Source organism: Amblyomma maculatum, chromosome 7, assembly GCF_055883805.1.
Source record: "Amblyomma maculatum isolate TAMU_Amacu chromosome 7, ASM5588380v1, whole genome shotgun sequence".
Lineage (NCBI taxonomy): Eukaryota > Metazoa > Arthropoda > Arachnida > Ixodida > Ixodidae > Amblyomma > Amblyomma maculatum.
This window is the reverse complement of record NC_139350.1, coordinates 144,549,268-144,573,182: the sequence shown is the minus strand read 5'-3', so window position 1 is coordinate 144,573,182 and position 23,915 is coordinate 144,549,268. Positions and strand designations below refer to the sequence as shown.

The 23,915-nt window shown below is 46.1% G+C and overlaps 1 protein-coding gene across 4 annotated transcripts in view; it reads right to left on the bottom strand.

The window, feature by feature from the left end:
• Window positions 1-1,853: 1,853 nt before the first annotated feature.
• The window catches only part of LOC146184911 (growth hormone-inducible transmembrane protein), a 47,593-nt gene continuing 25,531 nt past the window's right edge, over window positions 1,854-23,915 (bottom strand). For all 4 annotated transcript variants that reach the window (XM_084609526.1, XM_084609527.1, XM_084609528.1 and 1 more), the window contains exon 7: window positions 1,854-2,102. In XM_084609526.1, the coding sequence (XP_084465652.1) occupies window positions 2,018-2,102 (85 nt within the window). In that variant the 3' untranslated portion in view covers window positions 1,854-2,017. The remainder of the gene's footprint in view (window positions 2,103-23,915) is intronic.

The window sequence follows — 23,915 nt, the reverse complement described above, 5'->3', positions numbered from 1 at the left end:
TACCTGGACATGGGATGTTTGGTCCATTCACGTGTGATTGCCAGTTTTATAGCAGCATTGTCCTCAACCTGTTCATGCAGAGAGATAGGCCGTTTTAAGTATTTCACAGTAGAATATTAGAGAAGTTGCAGTGCATTGCATCAGCTAGTGTGTTTGATATTCAACTTCCAGATGGAAATTTGGTGATGCAACTGCTTGTTAATGCTCGTCTGATTCAGTTTCCTTCCCTCCTTGCACGGCAAGCTGTGCAGAGCCGAAGTACTGTGTTCCCTGCTGAGCTTCCGGCTCTAATACTATGAGCATACATTTCGTGCTGGCATCATGTTCAAGTGCTTGCAGCCATAGTGGAATTGTGTAGGCAACTATAGTAAATGATGCTTTTCACGAGCTCGATAGTTTGTGAAGTGAGTAAAGCAGCAACTTCAAAATAATTTGCGAGTACTAAATCGTGTAAAGCAAAGGCGGTAGGCCTCTTAGTGCTTTCTTTGCCCCAAATTATTCTTGTAACCAATTTTTCATCACTCGTGATTTGTGAAAATTAGCTTCTTAGAAAACTAAGTCATTTACAGTAGTCACTTTCACTGGCATGCAAAAAGACAGAGGACTTTGATGGTTGAAATTTGTATGAAGAGCACAGCTCTTTCTATATTGGCATGAAAGTTTGTGTTTAGAGTTATTACAGCATATGGTTGACAAGAGGCGTATTTTTAGCTTATGGTGTGACCCAGGTAATGGCATTATGGGCAATAGCAAAAAACAGGTTAATGCTTATTTGTCCAAAGAGCAGTGTGCATGAGAGAAACTGCACTGCATTTTTGTGAACTTACCTGACGTTTCTGGAAATGTACATCTTTTCTCCCCTGTTCAAAATGAACCGCTGCAGTAAACATTGTCTATTAGTGCCTTTTCTAAGAATTCTGTTTTTTAATATTACACCACTGTGGCAGTTCTTTTGCGTGACAACGCAGCACTGGGAACGCTATCCCCATGGGTAGATTTTTTCCACATGATGCCCAATTCTAAAGCTCTCGAGCATCTGGCCGAGATTTTGCCACTAAGTTTTGCTTGAAAAGGTCTCTCAGCATGCTGGCATGCCATGATGGTTTCTAAATGAGTGCACATCATCCCATAGGTAACATACCTTTCCAGGAAATCAGTGCATTTTGTGGTAGGTATGTCATAAGCACACCATGTTTCGGAGTAAGGTTCACATGGCGCCTGTGAATGCCATTAGCTTCGGAGGGGCAAGGACAAGGGTTCCTTTCACCCTGAGGTTTGCAACAAAAATTCAAAACAGATCAAGCTGCTTGGTCAGCACTGATAGGCAGGTTTTCACACCTCAAACTTCCAGTCACCCTAGCACGGACTGTTTCAGGTTTTCCTTTTATTTTTGTAAACTTCTAGCAAAATAAACATTTCAGGCTGACGTTTTCCAGAAAATTTAAGTCAAACTTCATATGAAAGAGAAAAAGTAATGCATACCTTTCTACTGTCAGTCATTGATTTATATAAGATTAATATCAATACATCATGGCAATATTACATTTGCTTGAGTAAATCAGCTGTTCTTTAACTGTATGCCGGAGATCCTGGTTCAGTCTTTAAAAGTGACAATGCACTAGCATACAGAAAGTAATCGAGATGACTAAAACGTTATCTGGTACAAAACACTTCAAAGCTTGGAAATACCCGTAGAAAAATGTACCCCCATCAATGAGCTTCCCCTTAGTGACTAGCGCTCAATGGCTACTTTAGGAAGGCCTACAGAAATACAGTAAGTTTTGTGCCAAGCAGGGAGCTATCTATCTCTTCCCCAAAGAAAATGGCAACATGCAGAATAAATTAACGAAAAATGAAGTGGGTTCTCCTGTTTTTATTGGAACCTTCTAGCGGAAACTGAGTAAAGTGGGCATTGCAGCATTGCAGACAGGCTTTCATTCCGAAAGCTGCACATGCCAAATTTTGACTAAAGTATGCTGCAGACAAACACTGCTGCCTCTTCCACTCCTGCCATCGTTCACTTTCTTCGGGAACCACCTCCAGCCAGCAGCATGGCGATTCTGATGAAGATGTTCAGAGTATCCAAGTAGATCGAGATGGAGCTGCAAGACCAAAAAATGTGAGCCAGTTTCAACCAATGGGTGAGATGTTCAGTAGCAGACATGCTGAACTAACTAATTCAAATCGGGCAAAAGGTACAAGAACCGTTATGCATCATGCGGAAACTTCAAGGAGAAAACATGAATGTAAACACTGAACAACAGAATGAAGAAACATGACAGCACCTTGTCGTGTATTGTCTCGCATTTAGCGCTGTTTCTATGAATGTAATATTCATGGCAGGCAGTCTGTGCAGATAAAGTGCATATCCACACCACTAACATCGCAAGAAACACGTAACATTTCAATTCTCCCATGTGCTACACATCCTGGCTTAGCATTTTCTTTTGTACCCAGGGCCTAAATGTGCAGTTGTAATAAGGTGAACATGGCAATGTCAATTGTGAGCACACACTTTCACACTGATGCATCAAAACATCCTGCTAAAGCTGAATTCCCACATGTGTGCCGGGATTCGTGCAACATGCAAATTTGAATCGAGACCAAAGGAAGTGGCCAGTTGTATGCAATTACTTATGGCCTAAGTAGTACTGGTGCCAAGTTATGTAGGAAGAGACAACAGGCCCACTAAACAGTCATCCCACTAATTGCACCTACTTGCATTAAAATGTAAAGGCTGGAAGTTGCAGCTACTTCATCAACATCATGTCAGAAGTTCGGCAATACATGCCCTAATGAGAGGCCGATGAAGAGAAGCAGGTGTGGTACCAAATGCGAGTAGCCAAGCATCAGCAATGGTGACCAAAATACAAGCAACGTAAGAAGTGTCAACAGTGCAACTAACTTCTAATGCTGAGAGAAAGAAGTGCATGCAAGTTTGCTCCTGCTCACAAAGCCTTTGTAATGTAAAGTTACCCCAAATTTCTCCTGGTTAAAGCTAACTAGAACTAGTGATATAATCGCAGTGCGACTGAACTGATCAAGTGCATTACGTCGGGGAGAAAATTCAAGCAGTGGGATGATGAGAAATGATGAAGTGTTGCATGAAAGAAAATAATTTCCTATACCAGAGAAAGCTCTAGCCGAAGGGACAAAATGCAATCCAGCAACCATGCACGGTACATGAGAGATAAAAAGTTGCAGAGAAAATCTTCCTTTTGAAAGGAGGCAATTAGCAACAGAACTGAGTAGCTGGACCCAGTTGCCCTCATGAAAGGGACAAACTAGGACTGTGTAGAGGCCCTCAAAAGCTTGTGAGAGGCCTACCGCTTGCACACACTAAGAGGACTATGACTAGAAGGAGCAAGGTTTTCCTTAATGCTCAAATCATGGTATTCTGGAAGAGCGAGCTCAATCAGTGATTTCCCTGCACATCACTTAAAAGTCGGGAGGGGGGGGGGGGGGGGGGGGGGCTTGTAAGACTGCACACCCGAATATTTTGTTTGTTACACACACAGAGAATTTTAGTTATAGTGCCGGAAGATGGGCATGTACACGAAGTGACACATTGTCCATAGCTGGCTTGTGGTGAAAAAGAGCACAACAAATACAATGACCACCCTGGCTTCAAAGAGATGGGGCCAGGCCACAAGCATAGGAAGTGTGCGGCAAGACAACTAAGTTGTTGAGTGAATGGCTCATACATTGCAAAGTGCCTGTGCTGGCATGCATTCAACCATTCCGTGTGAGTAGGAAACAAAAATTCATATCCAGGTTAATCAGTGTCATATGAATCGTCGTGGCCGATACTAAAACTCTAATATACACCTGCCGTGCGCATGTGTACACTGTTGTACAGTCATGGACAAAGTATTGCGAGATGCTGGAGCAACCTGTTAAAACTGCTTTGTTGTCACTAGGGGGCGATATCATAGCGCCGAGGCTACGCTGGGTGATGACTATGCGCACGCGCGTCCTATATTCGCCCGCTCGCCTGTCTGATAGCTCGTTTCGCATGGGCAGCTGCCTTTTCTGAGCTTGGCCGTGGGCGGCCGCTGTTCGCCATTTGACTGGTCAGCCGCCATAAACGGTACGCAGCCCGGTACCAATGATGACGAGCACGTTCACTGGCCAGTCGCATTTAAGCCTGTTTTTTAAGATAAAAATACAGCGTTTCTTTTTTAAAATCGTAATCCTAATTGATTACAAAGCAGACTTATAGCGAGTACAGCGGACTTTCGCATAATCAATAAAGCAGAAGTAGATGGGTTTCTGGAACTCTCTTGCTTTTTCCATGATCCAGCGAAGGTTGGCAACTTGGTCTCTAGTTCCTCTGCCCTTGCGAAACCCAGCTTGCACGTCCGGAAGTTCCCGATCCACATACTGCTGCAGCCTACCTTGGAGGATTTTCAACATCACCTTGCTAGCATGCGAAATAAGCGCGATCGTGCGGTAGTTGGAACAATCTTTGGCACTGCCTTTCTTTGGAATGGGGATGTAAACTGACCTCCTCCAATCCTGTGGCCACTGCAGGGTTGTCCAAATCTTCTGACATAATGTATGCAGAATGTTAACAGCGTCATGGTTGAGGTTTTGAAGCAACTCAGCTGGAATTGTATCAATTCCGCTAGCTTTGTTCTTAGCAAGGCTGGCTAAGGCCCATTCAACTTCACTCTTCAGGATGCCCGGCTCGAGATCAGTGACCACAACCGTCTTATGTTGGGTTTGCACATTCGGGTCCTTCTTGTACAGTTCTTCTGTGTATTCCTGCCACCTCTTCTTTATCTCTGCGGCTTCAGTGAGGTCCTTGCCTCGTTTGTCCTTTATCACGCCCATCTTAGCACAGAAGCTTCCTTTGATATCTTTGATTGTCTTATACAGAGCTCTTGTGTTCCTTAATTGGCTGTTGTCCTCAACTGCTTGGCACTGTATGTTCAAGAAGGCATTCTTATCTCTCCTTGCTATTTTCTGAAAATCCGCATTGAGAACCTTGTATCTTTCTCTTTCCCCCATAGCTTTTGCCATCCTCCTTTCCTCAGCTATTTGCAAAGCCTCTTCAGATAACCATTTTGCTTTCTTGCATTTCTTTTGCTTTGGAACTACCTTAGTAGCAACTTCTTGTATTATATCACGAACATCAGTCCACATCTCTTCGGGCTCTTTGTCTTCTAGATCTAATTCTTGAAATCGATTCCCCACTTCCACAGCATATTCTAATGGAACTTGATCCAGATTATACCTGAAAGGCCTTCTAGTTTTCTGCGTTTTTCTCAATCGAAGCTTAATCTTGGCAACAAGAAGCTGATGATCGGTGCCACAATCGGCCCCAGGCCTTGTTTTTACTGCTTGTATAGCGCTTCTCCATCTCTGTCGGCAAATAATATAATCGATCTGATTCCTGTACAGACCGTCCGGCGAAGTCCATGTGTACAGGCGCCTCTTGTGCTGTTGAAAATGAGTATTCGCTATGGTCAGGTTGTTTTCTTGACAAAACTCTACTAGCCTCTGCCCAGCTTCATTTGGCTCACCAAGACCGAACTTGCCTGTAATTCCGGATATTTCTTCACTCCCTACCTTAGCATTCCAGTCTCCTATGAGAAAAACGACGTCTGATGATGGGGTGCGGTCTAAAAGGCATTGTAGGTCCGCATAAAATCTCTCAACGTCAGCTTCTTCAGCAGTAGTGGTCGGTGCATAGACTTGGATAACTGTTATGTTGAAAGGGTGACCTTGTATCCGAAGTGAAATCATTCGGTCGTTTTTCGGGTTGTACCCTAGCACTGCTTTGCCCATTCTTCTGTTTACTATGAGAGCGACCCCATTCCTTCTCTTGGATTCGTGCCCACAATAAAAGACATAATGGTCGCCGGAGTTAAATTCTCCCATTCCGATCCACTTGAGCTCGCTGATACCCAAGATATCAATGTTCAATCTGTCCATTTCTCGCTGCGTAGATCACAGCAGATTGTGGCAAGCTCTCCAAGAGATGGGAGTTCCAATTCACCTCATCTGTCTCCTCAGGAACCTGTATGAAGGGCAAGAGGCCACAGTCAGAACTGGGCATGGTCTTACTGATTGGTTTCCGATTGAGAAAGGAGTGAGGCAAGGCTGCATACTGTCGCCCTGCCTATTTAACCTATATGCAGAGTGCATCATGAGGAAGGCTGGTCTGGACGAGTCTTCAGCTGGAGTGAAGATTGCTGGAAAACGTATCAACAACCTTAGATATGCGGATGATACCACTTTAATGGCAGAAAGTGAAGCGGAACTCAAGAGACTTCTGATGCGCGTACAAGAAGAGAGTGAGAAGTTTGGGCTTAAACTGAACATTAAAAAGACAAAGATCATGGCGTCTTGCCCTATCAAGTCCTGGAGCATCAAGGGACAAGAAGTGGAAGCTGTGACAGATTTTCTCTTCTTGGGCTCCAAGATTACCTCGGAAGGAGACTGCAGCCATGAAATTAGGAGACGCCTGCTTCTGGGAAAGAGAGCAATGGTTAGCCTTGACCGCCTAGTAAAGAGCAGAGACATTAGTCTGCCAACCAAGATCCGTATAACTCGTGCTATGGTCTTTCCAGTTGTGATGTATGGATGCGAGAGTTGGACTGTGAAAAAGGCTGACCGCCGAAGAATTGACGCGTTTGAATTGTGGTGCTGGCGGAGACTCTTGAGAGTTCCTTGGACTGCCAGAAGATCAAATCAGTCAATATTGTCGACCATAAACCCTGACTGCTCATTGGAGGGTCAAATTCTAAAGTTAAAGCTCAGCTACTTTGGTCATCTGATGAGAAGAGAGGAGTCGCTGGAGAAAGATTTGATGTTGGGCAAGGTTGAGGGTCGCCGGAGAAGGGGTAGGCAGCGAACGCGATGGTTAGATGGCATCCTCGAGGCACTGCAGATGAAATTATGTGATGTTAGGAAGATAGTGAGAGACCGGAAAGCGTGGCGTGACATGGTCAATAGGGTCACGAAGAGTCGGACACGACTGAACGACTGAACTGTGACAGCGGACTGTTTACAAAAACACTGGACGCACTCTCAGGGGCTAAGATGATTAGCGATAGAAAAAAAAGAGCGCTTTATTTCTTTAAATAACAGGATTAAATGTGATCGGCGCTATGAATGCCCCCTGTTATCATGGTCGCCGGGCCGCACGCCAGGTACGGCGGCTCGCGAACGCGAGCGGTGAAAAGCGGCCGCCCGCGGCCAAGCTCGGAGAAAGCAGCTGCCCATGCGAAACAAGCTATCAGGTTGGCAAGCGGGAGTGTATAGAACGCGCATGCGCCTAATATTCCTCCAGCGTAACCTCGACGATATCATATCCCCACCTAGTGATGCCAAGGCAGTTTTAAAACTGTGCTCCGGTATCTCGCAAAATTTTGTCCATAACTGTACATAGATTTGAATTCCTAGTGTTCTGTTATATATATTGCGCTGATCTTTCATACTATAGTGCAAATGTGCACATGTTTTACACCGTTTTGCAGTGCGTGTTTTACAGCGCGAGTGGTGTTGACCAGCAGGCTTGTTTTTAGAAGGTTTCTGCTAGTAGCCTGAACTGCTGCGTAGTTTCTCGACGTATTTGATGTAGTCCTTGTTCTTTCGTCTTTTTCTTATGTTCCTAAATACAACATTTGTCCTTATGTAAAGTGACAAAATTGCTCACGAACTTTGCCATGTGTGTTGGAGTCATAAGTTATAAATGCTGCTAGTAGGATGCAACTTTAAAAAATTATAAACAGCTGCTGCTAACTATGGGCTATGGTATGCGGCATTTGTGCTACTTCACTGAGCAGTCAATAAAATCAGTTTTTGATACTTGAGTGCTCAAAACAAGCCACAGGCATTGAAATTCTTGTTTAAAACTTATGTTTATAACTTGGATCGATAGCTTTCTATTCAGGCTTTAACACTGATTTCCTTTCTGTCACAGAGGAAAAGGTCAGTTACTGTAGACCTGAGTCTTACCTATAGTCCTACGTGACATATCAATCAGAGCTCTTTAATACTACCAGTTGCGAAACTTCCCAAAGGGCCCAGGTATCAAAAAACGGCAGTTTTGATTGGTCAAAATTTGGGTGTATACGAATGATGGCTCATGGCCATTAAAGGAAACTGCACCTAAATTGCAAACTTTCAGATTGCTGATAAATGCACAACCACCATGGAAAATAAAATTAGTTGGACTTGCAGTACCAGAACTTCTTAAAGATAACAGCTATACAGTTAATTAAGATGGAAAAGAAGAAAAAAAAAAAGATTTCTAAAAGGCAATGACGGCAATTGCAAAAAAGCCTTTAGTGACCGCTCCCAGATGGCGTGACAATTCATAAGCACTTGACACTTCCCTAATCTCAATTCCTGGGGAACCCCTACATCTGGTGATTGGAGGTGGATCTGAATCTACAAGCCACAACATCTGGTGATCGGAGGTGGCATCTCAAGCAACAAGCAGGAGCAACAATCGGCCAACAAGAAAGCAGCTGGGAACATCGATCGCATGTGTGGGTGAGTGCTTGACTTTTCTTCTGATGTGGACCAGGTTCTAGAACAGGGTTAGATTTTTAGAACTGGTAAAGAGTGTTGAAACACCTTTAGGTTTGGTAGTTTGCACAGTTGTTTTGGAAGTAGCCGACACTCGGAGCGATCATGGACCTACAAAAGCTGCAGAAACCGGAACTGTTGCTATTGTGTGAGGAATTGGGAATTGATACAAGTGGTTTGGCACGAAAACCCTTGATTATAAAGGCAATCACAGATTTGGGAGCCGATGATGAGGAGCTCAGTGAAGCATGGAACCTCATCGGACAAAAAAAGGAGGAGCAACTCAGACAGCAGAAAGAGTGGGAAAAAGAGGAAAAGAGGCGTGAGCGTGAACTTGAGAGGGAAAAAGAGGAAAGAGGCGTGAAATTGAGAGAGAAGCAAAAAGGCTGGAGCAAGAAATTGAGCTCCGGAAATTAGAACTAGAGTTGAGCAAGAGGTCGGGCAATTGTCCCCAGCTAGCGGTACCTCTTCTCAACAAGGAGGCAGATTTCAAGATGTCAAAGTACATGCAGCCATATGTGATATCAGGGGATATCGGTCTGTATCTGGCTAACTTCGAGCGAACCTGCGAAAAACTGTCCTTCCAGCGAGACACTTGGTCTCAGAGATTATTGACGGTTCTGCCCTGTGAGGCAGCGGAGGTTGTCGCGCGGCTAAGCAAGGAGGACACCGACAACTACGAGAAGGTCAAGGCTTGCCTTCTGAGAAAGTATAGGCTTAGCGCCGAGGCGTTCAGACAACGTTTTCGGAATGCTACTAAGTCCAGGGACGAGAGTTACCCTGAATTCCTGTACAATTTAAGAGTCAATTTGGGCGAATGGCTAAAGAGCACTGATTCCTACAGTGATAGGGACGCTGTAGTCGAGCGAATTCTTTTGGAGCAGTTTTATAACTGCCTCCAAGAAAAAGAAAGAAATTGGTTACAGGACCGAGGCGACATTAAGTCGGCAACTGAAGCTGCCGAACTCATTGATGAGTATGCTTCGCGCCGACAATTCAGCAACCCAGCAGTGGATAGGCCCCGCAATCCCAAGTTGAGTGTGAATAACCGTCAGGAAAGGTACTTTGCTAGAGTTGGAAACGAAGAAAGGAAGGCTTCTTCAGGCAAACTCTCTAGAAAGGACGGCAGTGAGGAAAGTGGGGAAGTGACCAACGCGCAGAACACAAAGAACAAGCTTGAGGCTATGAAGCCGCTCACATGCTTTAGGTGTAATGAGTAGGGTCACATTGCCGTCAACTGCCGGAAAGAAAAGATTGCTTTCTCGTATGTCAGTGACTGCGATGAAAATATGCAGCTTTTGGAACCCTACCTGCATGACCTAGTAGTCAACGGGAAGTCTTGCAAGGTACTGCGCGATTCAGCCGCAACGATAGATGTTGTCCATCCGGCGTATGTGTCGCCTTCCGACTATACAGGACAGTGTGCATGGATCCGCCAGGTAGTGGAGGGACAGAGTGTGTGCTTGCCAATCGCGAACGTGGTCATCGAGGGCCCTTTCGGCGAGTTAACAACCGAGGCTGCCGTTTCAGGACAGCTTCCTAAGTGCTATCCGTATTTGTTTTCCAACAAATCGGACATGCTACTGCGAAAGAGGGGCATCCTTTTCGGAGACAGAGTTGTGCAAGCCTTAACACGTTCAAAGGCGCGAGAACTAGCTACACTGCTCATTCCAGAAAAATCCACAGCGGAGGAAACGGCAGTTAAAACAGTAGTCGATGCGGAAGATAGCGGGTCAGAAAACTTTGAGAGCGAGGCATCTCAGATAAGTCAACTTGAAAGTGAGCTTGATGAGATGCGGAATGAGGACGTTCTTGAGAGTAACCTCTTGCCGCCAGTGTCTAGTAATCTCACGAGACTTTTAAGTGGAACCCGAGAGGACTTAGCTATGGAGCAAGCCAATGATCCCAAGATACAGGAGATAAGGGAGCGCCACTGCGCCACTAAGACAGCAAAAATATTTCTTTCGAGATGAGAAAGGGAGTGCTGTATCTCTTATTCAAGGATAAGCGCGGAGTAGAGCGGGACCAATTAGTCGTTCCCCAAAAGTACCGCGAAGACTTACTGCGACTTTCCCTTGGCAGCTCGTGGTCATGTCACCTTGGAATAAGGAAAACAAAGCAGAGGCTGTTGCAAGAATACTATTGGCCTGGATGTTTTAAGGACACGGAAAATTTTGTACGGTCATGCGACACGTGCCAGCGGGTTGGAAAAGCGCAAGATAAGTGGAAAGCTCCGATGGTGTTAGTACCAATCATTACCGAGCCGTTTCACCGGTTAGTAATAGATGTAGTTGGGCCACTTCCTGTGACAGAGTCAGGGTACCGTTATATACTCACTATGTTATGCCCAGCCACAAAGTTTCCAGAAGCTGTTCCGCTGCGCGAGGTGACGTCCGAGAGTGTAGTGGATTCGCTGCTGTCAGTGTTTGCACGAGTTGGATTCCCTTCCGAGGTCCAAAGTGATCAGGGTAGCGTTTTCACAAGTGTCCTCACCACCTCATTTCTCGAGCGATGCGGCATTAAGGTAGTGCATAGCTCGATCCACCATCCGCAGAGCAACAGCGTAGAAAGATGGCATTCTGTTCTCAAACGAGTCCTGAGGGGACTGTGCTATGAAAACAAGCGCGAATGGGATACCTGCCTGCCTGCAGCATTTTTCGCTTTGCGGTCAGTGCCGCACGAATCCACTGGATTTAGCTCAGCCGAGTTGGTGTACGGAAGGTCACTGCGCTCACCTTTGCGAATGGTGCACGAAGCCTGGGAGGGGCGCGGAGAAGACCCAACAGTAGTAGAATTCATTCTGAACCTCTTGAATCGCTTACATAACACTAAGGAACTCGTTGAGGCCAGCATGAAGTCAGCCCAGGCTTGTTCCAAAGTGTACTATGATAAGTCAGCCCGTCAAAGGACGTTTTGTATCGGGGACCAGGTGATGTTGCTGAGAGGTTCAAGGCAGAATAAGCTCGAAGTACAGTGGGAAGGACCTGCTGAAGTCGTTGCAAAGCTTTCTAACACTAACTACGCAGTGAAAATCCCCGGTAGGCGTAAAGAAGTGCGCATTTATCATTGCAATCTTATGAAGCCTTATTTGCAGAGGGAAGCCGTGGTAAATCTAATGTTAAACCTTCCCGAGGAGATGGGGGACAACTTGATTTGCCTCAGCAGAAAAGAAAGCAACGCTCAGGTGCTTCTCAAAAAGACGGAGCAGAGAGGAGAACTAAAGAAATCCCAGCTGTCCGATCTGGGCGAGATAATAACACAGTTTGAGGCCTGCTTCGTGGACAGGCCAGGCAGGACTGATTTGGCTGAGCACGATAATGAGCTGAGTTCAGACTTGCCAGTGCGATCAAGGTGCTACCGATTTTCTCCAAGGCGAAGAGAAATTCTGGATAGGGAAGTAACTCGCACGCTGGAATTGGGAGTAATAAAACCCTCGGAAAGCGAATATGCTTCGCCTATGATCTTAGTAGAAGCTCCAGGTGAAGACCCTAGGCCTGTGGTAGACTACCGAAAGCTAAATTCTCTCACCAGGGATCAAGTGTATCCTATTCCGAATATCGAGGAGAGAGTAGAACAGGTCAGTAGAGCGGCATATGTGACTACGCTGGACCTTACTGGAGGATACTGGCAAGTACCACTCACTGAACGCGCCAGCAGATACGCGGCTTTCGTCACTCCGACGGGCAGCTACCAGCCAACAATGATGAGTTTCGGGCTCAAAAATGCTCCATTTTGTTTTTGCCGACTCATGGATAGGGTTTTAAAGGGGTGTGAAACATTCGCGGTGCCTTATTTAGATGACATTGCGGTTTTTTCCGACTCATGGGCGGACCATATGGTACATCTAAGAGCTGTACTGAGCCTTTTGCGTCAAGCTGGACTAACCGTAAAGGCCGAGAAATGTTGCTTGGCAAGGGCGACCGTGGACTACTTGGGTCACAATGTAGGTCAAGGTTTGAGGAAACCCAGCGAGATTAAGATTTCTGCGGTAGCAGACTACCCGCGGCCGAGCACGAAGACGGAAATTCGGGCATTCCTGGGGCTGACGGGATACTACAATCACTACATCCCTAACTATTCAGCTTTGGCTAGCCCTCTGACCGACGCTCTCCGCAAGACAGAACCGACAAATGTAGTCTGGGACGAACAAAAGGAAGCCTCCTTCGTAAACCTGAAGGCTGTGCTGATTAGCCGTCCGGTATTGCGAGCTCCAGACTATGACCGAGAATTCACGGTCCAGTGTGATGCAAGTGATCAAGGGCTAGGTGCTGTTCTCTGCCAGAGAGATGACGACGGTAATAAGCACCCCGTGCTCTACCTGAGCAGAAAACTGAGTTCTAGAGAGAGGGCTTATTGCGCGTCAGAGAAAGAGTGCGCTTGCATTGTATGGGCCATTCAAAAATTGCAGTGCTATCTTGGAGGGGCCAAATTCACCGTAGAGACAGACCATTGTCCCCTGGCGTGGCTGCAAACTGAGACATCGAAGAACAGTCGCCCTCTGAGGTGGAGCTTGATTTTACAGCAGTACTATTTTGAAATAAGATACAAAAAGGGGAAGTTAAATGGGAATGCGGACGCGCTTAGCCACTGTTTCTAAGCGGTCCGAGGTGTTCCTCACCATGTATCCAAATTGATACTCAGGTTCTTTTTTTTTTTTTTTTTTCGTGCGCTTGTACATGTGTGACTATGTAAAGCAGCACGTTTGGTTTTCTAGGCATATGTGGGTCCTGAGCGTCTTGAGTGTGGGCTTTTCTCGGACAACGATGGCAGTTTTCTTTTGACCTGGTCTCTTCAAACGGGAGCCAAGTGCTTGCTTAGACATGTGGTTGAGTTTCAGAGACAGCTCAAGCAATTTGGCCAACGACAATCAAGACAACGCGACAAGCAACAGCCAGCAATGTAGGCAGTTTATACATTCTTTCCATATGGTGTTCAGCATATATCGCTGGATCCAGAGCCTGCCAGAGGGGTAGTATGCCAGTGATGTTTGAACGTCTCAAAGAGGCAGTCAAAGTTGATGACATTTTAGCTTGAGGCCGAGTTGCACAGGAACGCAGAAATGCTGTGAAGTCAACCACCGCCTAAACAAGAAAAAGTGAGTTTCCCCGAACATAACCCTATTATTAGAAAGGCCGTCAGTCAACTCAAGAAAGCCAATGGCATTTTGAATCCTCCCAAACAACAAACATGAGTGAAATAAAGTGTTCTAGGAGTTGTGAGCTACCTGATCCAGTTCATTGGAAACGTTAACCTATACGATGGATGCAACAGGGTATCGACTGCCATTAATTTTTTTTCCTTGGAAAAGCAGCTACTTCTGCTGATGGAATCTGACCATGCCATGCAAGTGGATGGCACTTGGATGGCATGATCCAGTTTGTCAATCACGGTGATATGCTGTACCCCCCTCCGAACTTTCTTTCTTTTTTTTTTTTTTTTTTCAAATCAATTCAGGGGCACAATCTTCAAGATGGTACGCTTTGAAATTGGCTCACTCCCCCACGGCAGCCAGGCACTGCCATGTACAACTGGCCACGTGTCATTGCCACTGGTGTGACGACACCTAGAAGGGGCAGGATTACAGTATTTATCAAATCATCTGAGTACAAGTGAATCGTCTGGTTTGGCTACGGGATTTAACATCAAAAAGACTCTCAGGCTCTGAGGGACACCCTAGTGGACGGCTCCAGATAATTTCAACCACCTGAAATGTGAACTCGGGAGCCATCCATATGTGGAACCGATAACTACCATTTAATTACCTATAGCTAGTGATTTCTCCACTTACCTCCTGACCTGTCCACCATTTAGTGAGCACAGTGGATGTGCACTAAACGAAGCTGGTATAAACAAAAACGGCTCTTAAATGAAACAATTTCAGAACAAATAATAGCTTTCCTATAATATCTGCGCTAAGTAAGGCTCGACAATCGAAACTCCATTTTGCATGCAACATGGATGAACGAAACCAACCGAAACTGAACATATGCCGTATTGACATCGTCACCGTCTTTGTTGGTGCCGATATCCAGAATCCAATCCAATCCCTTGCGCATTGTTTTTTTGTTGCTTTGACGCCATTTTGCATTGTGCGCGTTGCTCAAAGCATGCAACATGGAGGCAGCTGCAAAGAAGCATCCCCACAATGCGTTATCTTTAAATGCTAAAATGAAAGTCCTCCAAGGCTTGAAGTGTGGCAAAGAATCGAAGACTGCTGTCGCAAAGTGGCATGGCATTCCGAAATGCACAGTTTCGAGGATCCTCAGGGATCGCGAGAAGATCGAGATGGCATGCGACAGCGGCGCATCCACCCCTGACAGAAAAGAATGCGTCACGCTGCCGCCTTTTGCTATGATTTAAGCATGTCTGAAGCTCGAACATTCCGGTAAGCGGGCCTATTTTGGAGGAAAAGGCGAGAGAGATCACACTCCAAAAGGGCATTGAAAATTTTTACTTCAGTGGTGGATCGTTAAGCCGTTCGCCATGGCCTTGTTTTTCACACTATAGCAGGCAAGAGTGCTGCGGTAGACAAGGATGTTTGCACGAACTGGTGAGAACAAAAGCTCAAGGATGTCCTCACAAATTATGAACAAAGATGCATTTTCAACGTGAATAATCTGGCACTTTTTTTATAGCTCTTTCCTAACAATTCTCTAAGCTTCAAAGGTGAGAGGTGCACAGGAGGAAAACACAGCAAAGACTGTGCCACCGTGTTAGTTGGAGCCAAATTAGTTGGAACCTTCCCAGGGATGACAATGAACGCAGTGCTGAAAGAGACCAAAAATAGGTTGTCGAAAAATTCCGCAGAGCATAATATGGTGATAGTAGCCGCGGGGCTGAACGATGTCCTAAATGGTGACGCTGCAGGAGTGGTGGAAAGTTTAGAATGGGGAGTTGACGATATCAGGGCAATAGCATAGCATGCGCAGATAGTTGTGTGCAGAGTACTGGAACTGCTAGGAACGAACGGAAAGCTTGAAAAGGACGTGGTGACAGTTAATCATCACAAAAGAAAGTTAAGCCTGGAGAAGCGTTTCGAAGTGGTTGAGGTAAACAGGGAGGTGTATAGAGCAGGTTTTGGCAGGGCTTTTCAGCGAGATGGCATCCTTTTTAACAGAGGGGTGGGAGCAGAGATCAGCTGGCGCCTGGCAGGCAGGGCTGTAGCTTTTTTAGGGTGTCTGCGAGGGCTCCGGGTGCAGGGGTAGTTGGAAGTGAAGCAGACAAAAGCGTAATAATGGAGGCTGAGCCCAACAAAATGGCAAAGAAGAGGTCAGAAAGAAAAGTACAAAAAAGATTTAACCCTATGATCAGCTACCTAAATATGCAAGGGGGTAGAAAGAGAGTAAAATGGCTAGAGATGGAACAGCCGTTGAAGGACAACGAAACAGATGTGTACGGCCTATGCGAGACTCATCTTAGGATCTAGAAGATCTGCCGTTTATAGAAGGCTACGTCTGGGAAGGGTGCAACAGAACTAGAACGGAGAAAAAGGGAGGGGTAGGTATGTTGATACACAAAGAACAAATTGGTAAAGAATAAAATCTTGCAAAGAACATATCTGGACATCAGGAACAATTGCCGGCACAAGGACATGGCTAGGGGTACTTTATTTAGGAACAGGACACCAATTAAGGCAGGGAAACAAGGATCTTGTTGAAGGTCTTAGTGATGATAAGCCAGTTTGGAGACTGGGCCGATATTATTCTCTGGGAGACATGAACGGCCACATCGATGATCTTGATGGATACACGGACTGTAAATGGGCTAATGCTAGATTTCTGTGAGCGACACAACCTAGTTATTGTAAATAGAGAAACAAAATGTGAGCGACAAATCACGTGGGAATCCTGGAACAGGTATACGACCATTCACTACTGTCTAATTGCGCAGGGAATTTATAACCAAGCTCGCAGAAATGGAAATAGACGAAGAAGGGGAGTGTAGTCTGGAAAGTGATTGATTATAAAGGTATTAGTCTGCAGATGGGGCCCTTGATGAAAAGAGAAATGGAAAGACATGTAAATGCAAAATTATACGACGATCAAATGGCGCCGATAGCAGCAGACATAGAGGAAGCAAGAGAGAAAAGCCCCATGGAAGACTGGGATTATGAACAGGTAGAATTAATCATAAGCAGAAAAATTAAGGAGGTTAAAGTAGCAAATCGCTGGAATGGAAAGAGGAAGCCACGGAGCTGGTGGAATAAGGAAATCAGGGAAGCCATTGAACAACGACGGGCAGCTTCAAGGGAACACTGAGAGGCAAAAAAAGCACAGGTATATCAGGAGGAAATAGACCAAAAATAGGAATCGTATCGACAAAAGAAACTTGATGTACAGGCCCTTGTCTAAAGCAAAATAAAGCAGTCCACCGATCGCTGGATGGCTGAAATACACGATGCCACTAGAGGCGGACCAAGAAAATTCCGGAACTATATAAGCTGGCTAGGTAAAAAGAATCAAAGAAAGCAGGACCGGATTCAAGATAACGAGGGAAATTGTTTAAAGGGGGACAATGCAGTGAACAACATTACATCAGTTATAACCGAGTCATTTAGGAGTGACGATAGGGTAATCTCCGCGAATCAGGAAGCAACACAAGATAGCCAAATACAAAGCAGAATAGAATTGACCAATCTAAACTGGAAAAAGGAAGAAAAAATATTCCTAAAAGCACATCTACAAGAATAGGTGAAATTCCGATCAAGCGATTAATGAACTTGGTCCAAATTCCGGACAGCTGGAGGCAGAGTAAACTGCATTTGCTTTATAAAGGGAAAGGAGATAGGATGCATATAAAATCCTACAGGCCGATTACCATAACATCTGTTATATACAGGTTGGCCACGCAGGCGGTGAAATTAAAGATGCAAGCATGGGTAGAAAGTAAGAAGATACTCGGAGAACTGCAGTTTAGAAGGGCTTTAGAAATGGTAGGCGCTTAGATGATAACCTGTTCGTGCTTACCCAATGCATTGAAATATCTAGAGTAGAGAATAGACCTTTGTATATGGCCCTCCTGGACATAAACAGGGCATACGACAACGTAAACAGGGAACTCCTGTGGAACATATTAAAAGAAAGTATCGGTCATGAGATAACAGATTTCCCCTACAGGAAATATGCCAGGATAACAAAGTAGAAATTATATGGGAAGGGATAAGAAGTAGGGAAGCTGTCAAATATGCAAAGGATTAAGACAAGGATGTCCTCTATCACCACTGCTGTTCATGTTTTATATGATAAATATGGAACGGAGGATGCAAGAAAGTAACCCAGGTTTTAACCTGTCATATAGATTAGGCGGAAAGGTAGAGCAGCGCCTCCCCGGTGTAATGTATGCAGACTATATTGTGCTTTTAGCACATAGCCAGGAAGACTTGCAAACTCTAGTTAAGTATTGAAAGACAAAGGGGACACTCAAGGCTTCAGTTTTAGCGCAGTTAAGGCGGGCCTGGTGATTTTCAATGGCTCAACTGATCAGGGTCTTAAAATACAAGGTCATGAAATACCCAGAGTGGTAGAATATAAATATCTCGGGGTATGGGTAAACGAAGGATTGGCATACATCGAAAAGCATGAGCAATCACTTAGGGCAAAAGGGCGAAGAAATTCCGGGATAATGAAGCACAGGGCATTGTGGGGATACAACAGGTATCAGGTGTTGAGGGGTGGAAAGGAATTATGGAGCCTGAGCTTATAGCGTGTTGCACAATTAGAGGCGCGATGTAGAATGCTTCTCCCAGCTAAACCGCAGAATCCTTGCAGTTCAAATTTTGCACAGAAATGGTATTTTATTGCTAGTATTTTTTAATACCAAATTTGTTCAGGGTACTTGCCTGATTCGATCAAAAGAAGTCAGATGTTCCCATCTTATGCGGCGGTGACGATGCCAGACGAGCCACTGCCCCAGCGATGACACTGATGGCGCCACCTCATGCTGCTTACAACTCAAACCTTCTGCCCAAAACATTCGCCCCCTCTTTTCCTGCTACAGAGTGTTGTTGTAAGCAGCATGAGGTGGCGTCACCAGTACCAATGCTGGGACAGCGGCTCTTCTGGCGTCATCGCCGCCGCATAAGATGGGAACATCTGACTTCTTTTGATCGAATCAGGCAAGTACCTCAAACAAATTTGGTATTAAAGGTCCCCAGAAAGGGGTCACCAAGAAGGGTAAACAACGCCATAACACTGATAGTTATTGAACCACCTATCATTCTCTCGCAAAAATCTTCGATCTAGCTTCTGCAACACCAGAGATATCGGCGATTAAAAATGACCCTTCCAATTTTCCCTCTCAACTCGTACGCCGAAGGGAGCCATTAAAAAAACAAAGAATACAAGCAAGTTCAAAGCTCCGCCCAGACATACGTCACTTCGACGAACTTCCGGTTGCCGCGCGCTCGCTCGCTGGCGTACTCCGCCAACCCGTCCTCGCTTGCACACGCCTGAGGAGTTCGCCAGTTCGCGCAGCAACGGTTAGTGTAACCGCGAACCCGTGGTTATCCTATGTTACACGGCGGACCAAACCATGGTTGCACCACTAACCGCAGTTACCGCAAACCGAGCTTGACGACCTCGGTTTGCGTCGTTAATCGAGGTTATGACGGCGTCTGTTGACGAAAGCTACTCGTCGGCGCCCGAGTGCGCGAAACGTACGAGCGGGTCTGCTTCACAAAGTTATTCATTTGCCCACTGTATCACGTTTAAAGATCGATGTATAGATTATGGTGCCGCCCGACGTCTTCGATTACGGCCGACAGCGCAGCGACTGCGTACTGAAGCCTTGTCGTGCCTACAGTATCGTTTGAACGGCTTGTTGCTGAGCAGAACGCCAAAAAATACGCGGCCTTAGCTATGAAAGTACACGAGTTTGCAACGCTTGCAGCACGGGATGCCGCGAGCAGGCTGAGGTACGTTACACAATTACCGCGGGGGTGGAACATGCGAGCGCGGCGAATGCTGGCGCCGTGCGTGACCGTCCCTAGTCGTCGCTAGGCCTATTGTTTCGCTTCGAAGCCGCGGCGGTCGACGCTTTGGAACATGATCAACGCTGTCGTAAATCGTCTACTTGTGAAACTGCCTTATAGTGATTCCTATCCTGCCATAGTAAAATAATTATAGGATTAACTCTGCCGACGCATTAATCGCAGAGCTAGTACGAGCAGATCGGATCAGCCGAAATGCACCAGCGGCAGCTGGCTTGAGCATAAACTAGCTTGTATCACGGCTATCGCTCTTACCAGCAATTTGCTGCTGGTCAGCGATCCTCACGAGGGCTTCATACTTGATATTCGGCTCAATATTCCAGACGCCAACAAATTTTAGCACGCTTTATTTCGGACATCGGTGCTAACGATCCGCTGTGTGGTTCGCGAACGGTATGCGGGAGGAGGGGCCACAGCGGCGATGTTTACGGCGGTCAAGGAGGTGCTGCCATCGTGCGGTGCTTGACCGTGCTGTTGACGCCTCGTCGGACGACACTCCGATAATCCTGAAACCATGTTATATAAATAAGATATTTGTAAATGCAGCTTCGTTCTGCCGATCCCTGCATCGCTTCGGTTGTTGCACTTAATGGGCAATGGCCACCTAACCGATAAGGGCGGCGAGCTGTAACTGCTGTAACAGCCCGCACAGAGTTCGAGCAGCGCACGAGCAGACAACTTTCGCAGCTACCGGAAGTGTGTTCGTGACGTCATGGTTGCAGTGACCGCAGCGAATGGCAGCTTCTAGCAAGCCTTGCCAGTCAACCGACCCGCGACGTCACGGGATTAGGAAATAGTTCCATGCGACACCGCCAAGAGACATTCCCTCTGCCCGCGAATTTCAAAAAACGCTGTTTTTAAAAATTAATAATAAATCGCTGGCTTTGTTCCAAGGAGTTATACTTTGCGTTAATGCTCAAAAGGATGTGTTCTACACACTGAACACGTTTATCAGTGGTTTCTTGGGGGCCGTTTCCGTGGACCTTTAAAAAATACTAGTGACAAATGCCCTTTCTGTGCAAAACTTGAACTGCGAGGATTCCACGGTTTAGCTGGGAGAAACATTCTACATTGTGCTTTTAATTGTGCAACGCGCTGTACTTCCGGAAGCAGAGATACAGTCGATATGAGAAATAAATCAGAGAGCCATCGGAGGATTAGCACTGGGTGCCCATGGCAAAACCACAAATGAGGTGGTAAAGGAAGATATGGGCTGGGCATCTTTCGAAGTACTGGAAGCTCAGAGTAAAATATTATATGAGGGATGCCTGAGGAAATTGGATACTAACAGGTGGGTAGCTAATGCATTTAAATACCTATACCTAAAAAGTGTTGACTCACAATGGAGGAAAAGAACTAGGAAACTGACCAGTAAGTGTGCTGGTCGCAAGGACGAAGAAATAAAGCGCGTTAAAGGGGGATGGGACGAGACCTTTAAAAACCAAAAAATCACGAAACAGTCGATTTTGGGAAGATTATATATTCCGGTAGTATGTCTTATAAACTACCCTTTCTGTAATTATCAATGCCCAACTCGCCGTAGAAATACTAAAAATTAATAATATAACAAGCGGCGGCAGCTGCGGAGCAGCGAGCAAGCGTCGAAAATTCCCGAACTTCGCGCGCGCAATTCCTCTCCCATCGAACTGAGTGCCGACTCTTGGTCTTGTTTCGTTTGTCAATTCTTGCGCTTTCTTCTGCCATCCTCAGCGGTGGCGATGGTGGCACGGTCGAGGCGTGGCTTGCTTTCGATTGGGAGCCTCGTGGCTGCTTTCGAGTTTCCCGTGCTCAAATTCAAGGCTGTGATTGAGCAAAGCGCGCGCTTCGCGAGAATGCGGGGGATCGGGCTACTGCTATTGGCTGCTGCGCCCGCTGATGCGTCAGTCTCCGCCAGCTACCTCCCCACGTTGTCTGCTCCGGCTCTTTGCCGTCGTTGGCTATCACTGTACTTCGCGCATTCTGTTCGCCTTTCCCCATTTTTGCGATTGCCGGATTTATGATCTCTCGTCTGCCCTCTGAATGGTTTCGAGCAACGTGTTAAACATTGCGTGGTCGCTCATGATGCCTCGAGATGCGACACACATTCAGTGCACGGAAGCGAAGGCCGTCCTGATGGCAAGGCGGGCCGATGACTGCATCGACGCCGGCAGCGTCCTAGCATCTGTTACAGTGAAACTTGGAAAACAAGGGAAAAAAAGAGCCCCTAGTCTTGCCCCGCAATACCTATCCAAAAATTACCTTAATGAATTTTGCAATGCCAACACATTCTGCAAATTCAACAGGCCTGGATCCACGTGACCCATATTATATACTTCTGTAACTTGGGAACCAGCATACACAGCTTTATGAAACTTGATAGGTATTCAAATGTTCATGCTGTAAGCCTGCCCTAAGAATTTCATTGAGATATTTTGACAAACAAAAAAGTTAGAGTTCTTTCAACTTTCTAGGGCCGTTTTCTCAGAATCCCTTTTTTGCCTAGTGTAGCTGCTTAGGACAGCCGTATCTCGGCAACTGCTTATCAGATTTTCATGAGGTTTTTTTTTATTACATACCTCAATAAATTTCTGCGGGCATGACAATTTCCTCTCTTCAAGATATTGTCTGGAATTAATGACAAACAATTAAAATGTGGTTATTGCAGGTCTGATTAATAACACTGATTTTAGGACAGTGCTAGAATTTTTCAGCGAGGAAATCTGAAAAAAGGGAATTGTCTTGCCCTGGGGTAACTGTCCAGGAATGGCCATAACGAATTTCATAGTGTCAGCATGTTTTGCAAATTCTCCAGGCCTGCCCCAAGGGACCTTTGTAAACCAGCTTGATATACTTCTCTAACTTGAGAACCAATAGGCCCAGCTCCATGAAACTTGGTAGTTCTTCAAATGACTGTACTAAGAGCCTACCCTGAAAATTTCATTCAGACATCTCAATAAATAAAAATTTGGTGTTCAAGGGTAGCCTCCCCTCTTAAGCAACAGGTGAAAAACACAGAAGATATAAATTAGATAAATTCGATGGAAAAATGAAAAAGAAACAGTGTGGAACTATAGGGACCGGGCGCCCGTTAAATAGCGCCACCGTCGCCTCGGCGGAACAGCGCCGCCCGCGGCGGAGTGCCGAGGCAGCTGAGCGGCGCAGTCGTTTCCGTTCTGTGAGGCGTTTTTGAGCATGTCCCTATCCGTCGTTTTGCGGTGTGGCTTTGAGAGCTTTGAGCTGCTTTGAGTAATCGCAAGGAGTATTTTTTAACCGGGAAATCTTGAAAAAGAAAACGGCCGTCCTCGACAGGACGTGCGTTTTTTTTTTTAAATCACCCGGCGCATGGTATTTCTGCTATATACAGTAAAACCTCGTTGATACGTTTTTTTTTTAAATGCGAGAAAAAAACGTATTATCCGGGAAAACGTATGGTCCAAACTCACCTTGATTTCCGAAAATCAAGACTCGAGAACGATGTGCAAGGGCATTTTTTATTTCCATTCTCACAGCTTAAAGTAGTCGACCAGCGTTCGCTGATGAAGGGTGCGACTATTAGCAAGGTAGGGCTGCTTCTCTAGCTCACGCATGTTCTTGTCTGCCACGCTGTTCTCTTTGTCGCGGAAATAACTCCGCAGCGCATCAAGTCCGGCGGCGGCCTGGGCGAAAGTAGTCTGGATGTCCTCCTCGTTTTCTTGTTCGCTATCAGACGCTTCGCCGCCTTGTACCTCGGCCACAATTTCAGCGACGCTTTGCGGCTCGCAGGTCGGCACGTTGTCGTCGACAGCAACAAAATCTGCAAATAAGCCATCGGCACCGGTTGACCGAAACTCTTGTTCGTCGATCTCTGCACTGTCGTCGCTGGGCTCCTGGGTATCCTCGGCCCCTGGCACGCGCCGAAAACCGCACTTGTGAAAGCAGTTACGCACAGTTTCGCTCGTAACGCTTTCCCACGAACTGATCAAGTAGTGCATTGCGTCTAGCAACGACAACTTCCCCGGGTCCTGCTGTCGTGAAACACGAGCCAGGAATCGTCGCACAATGCACTTTCTATACAAGTTTTTCACGTTTTTTATAATCCCGGCGTCTAAAGGCTGCAGATGACTCGTTGTGTTGCTCGGAAGAAAAATGACGCGGACGTTTCGAAGAAAAGAAGTGTCCTTCGGGTGGGCCGCGCAATTGTCTAGAAACAGCAGCCCGTTCCTTCCTCTCGATCCGAGTCGTCCGTCGCGGTACCGAAGGAACACTTCAAAAATGTTGCACGTCATCCACGCCTTTGTGTTATTTTTATAAACACAAGGCAAGTGTGCGATATTGCGCAAACAGCGCGGGTTCTTGGCTTTCCCAATCACACAAGGCTTGAGCATATCGCTCCCATCTTCATTGCAACATAAAAGGACCGTCACGC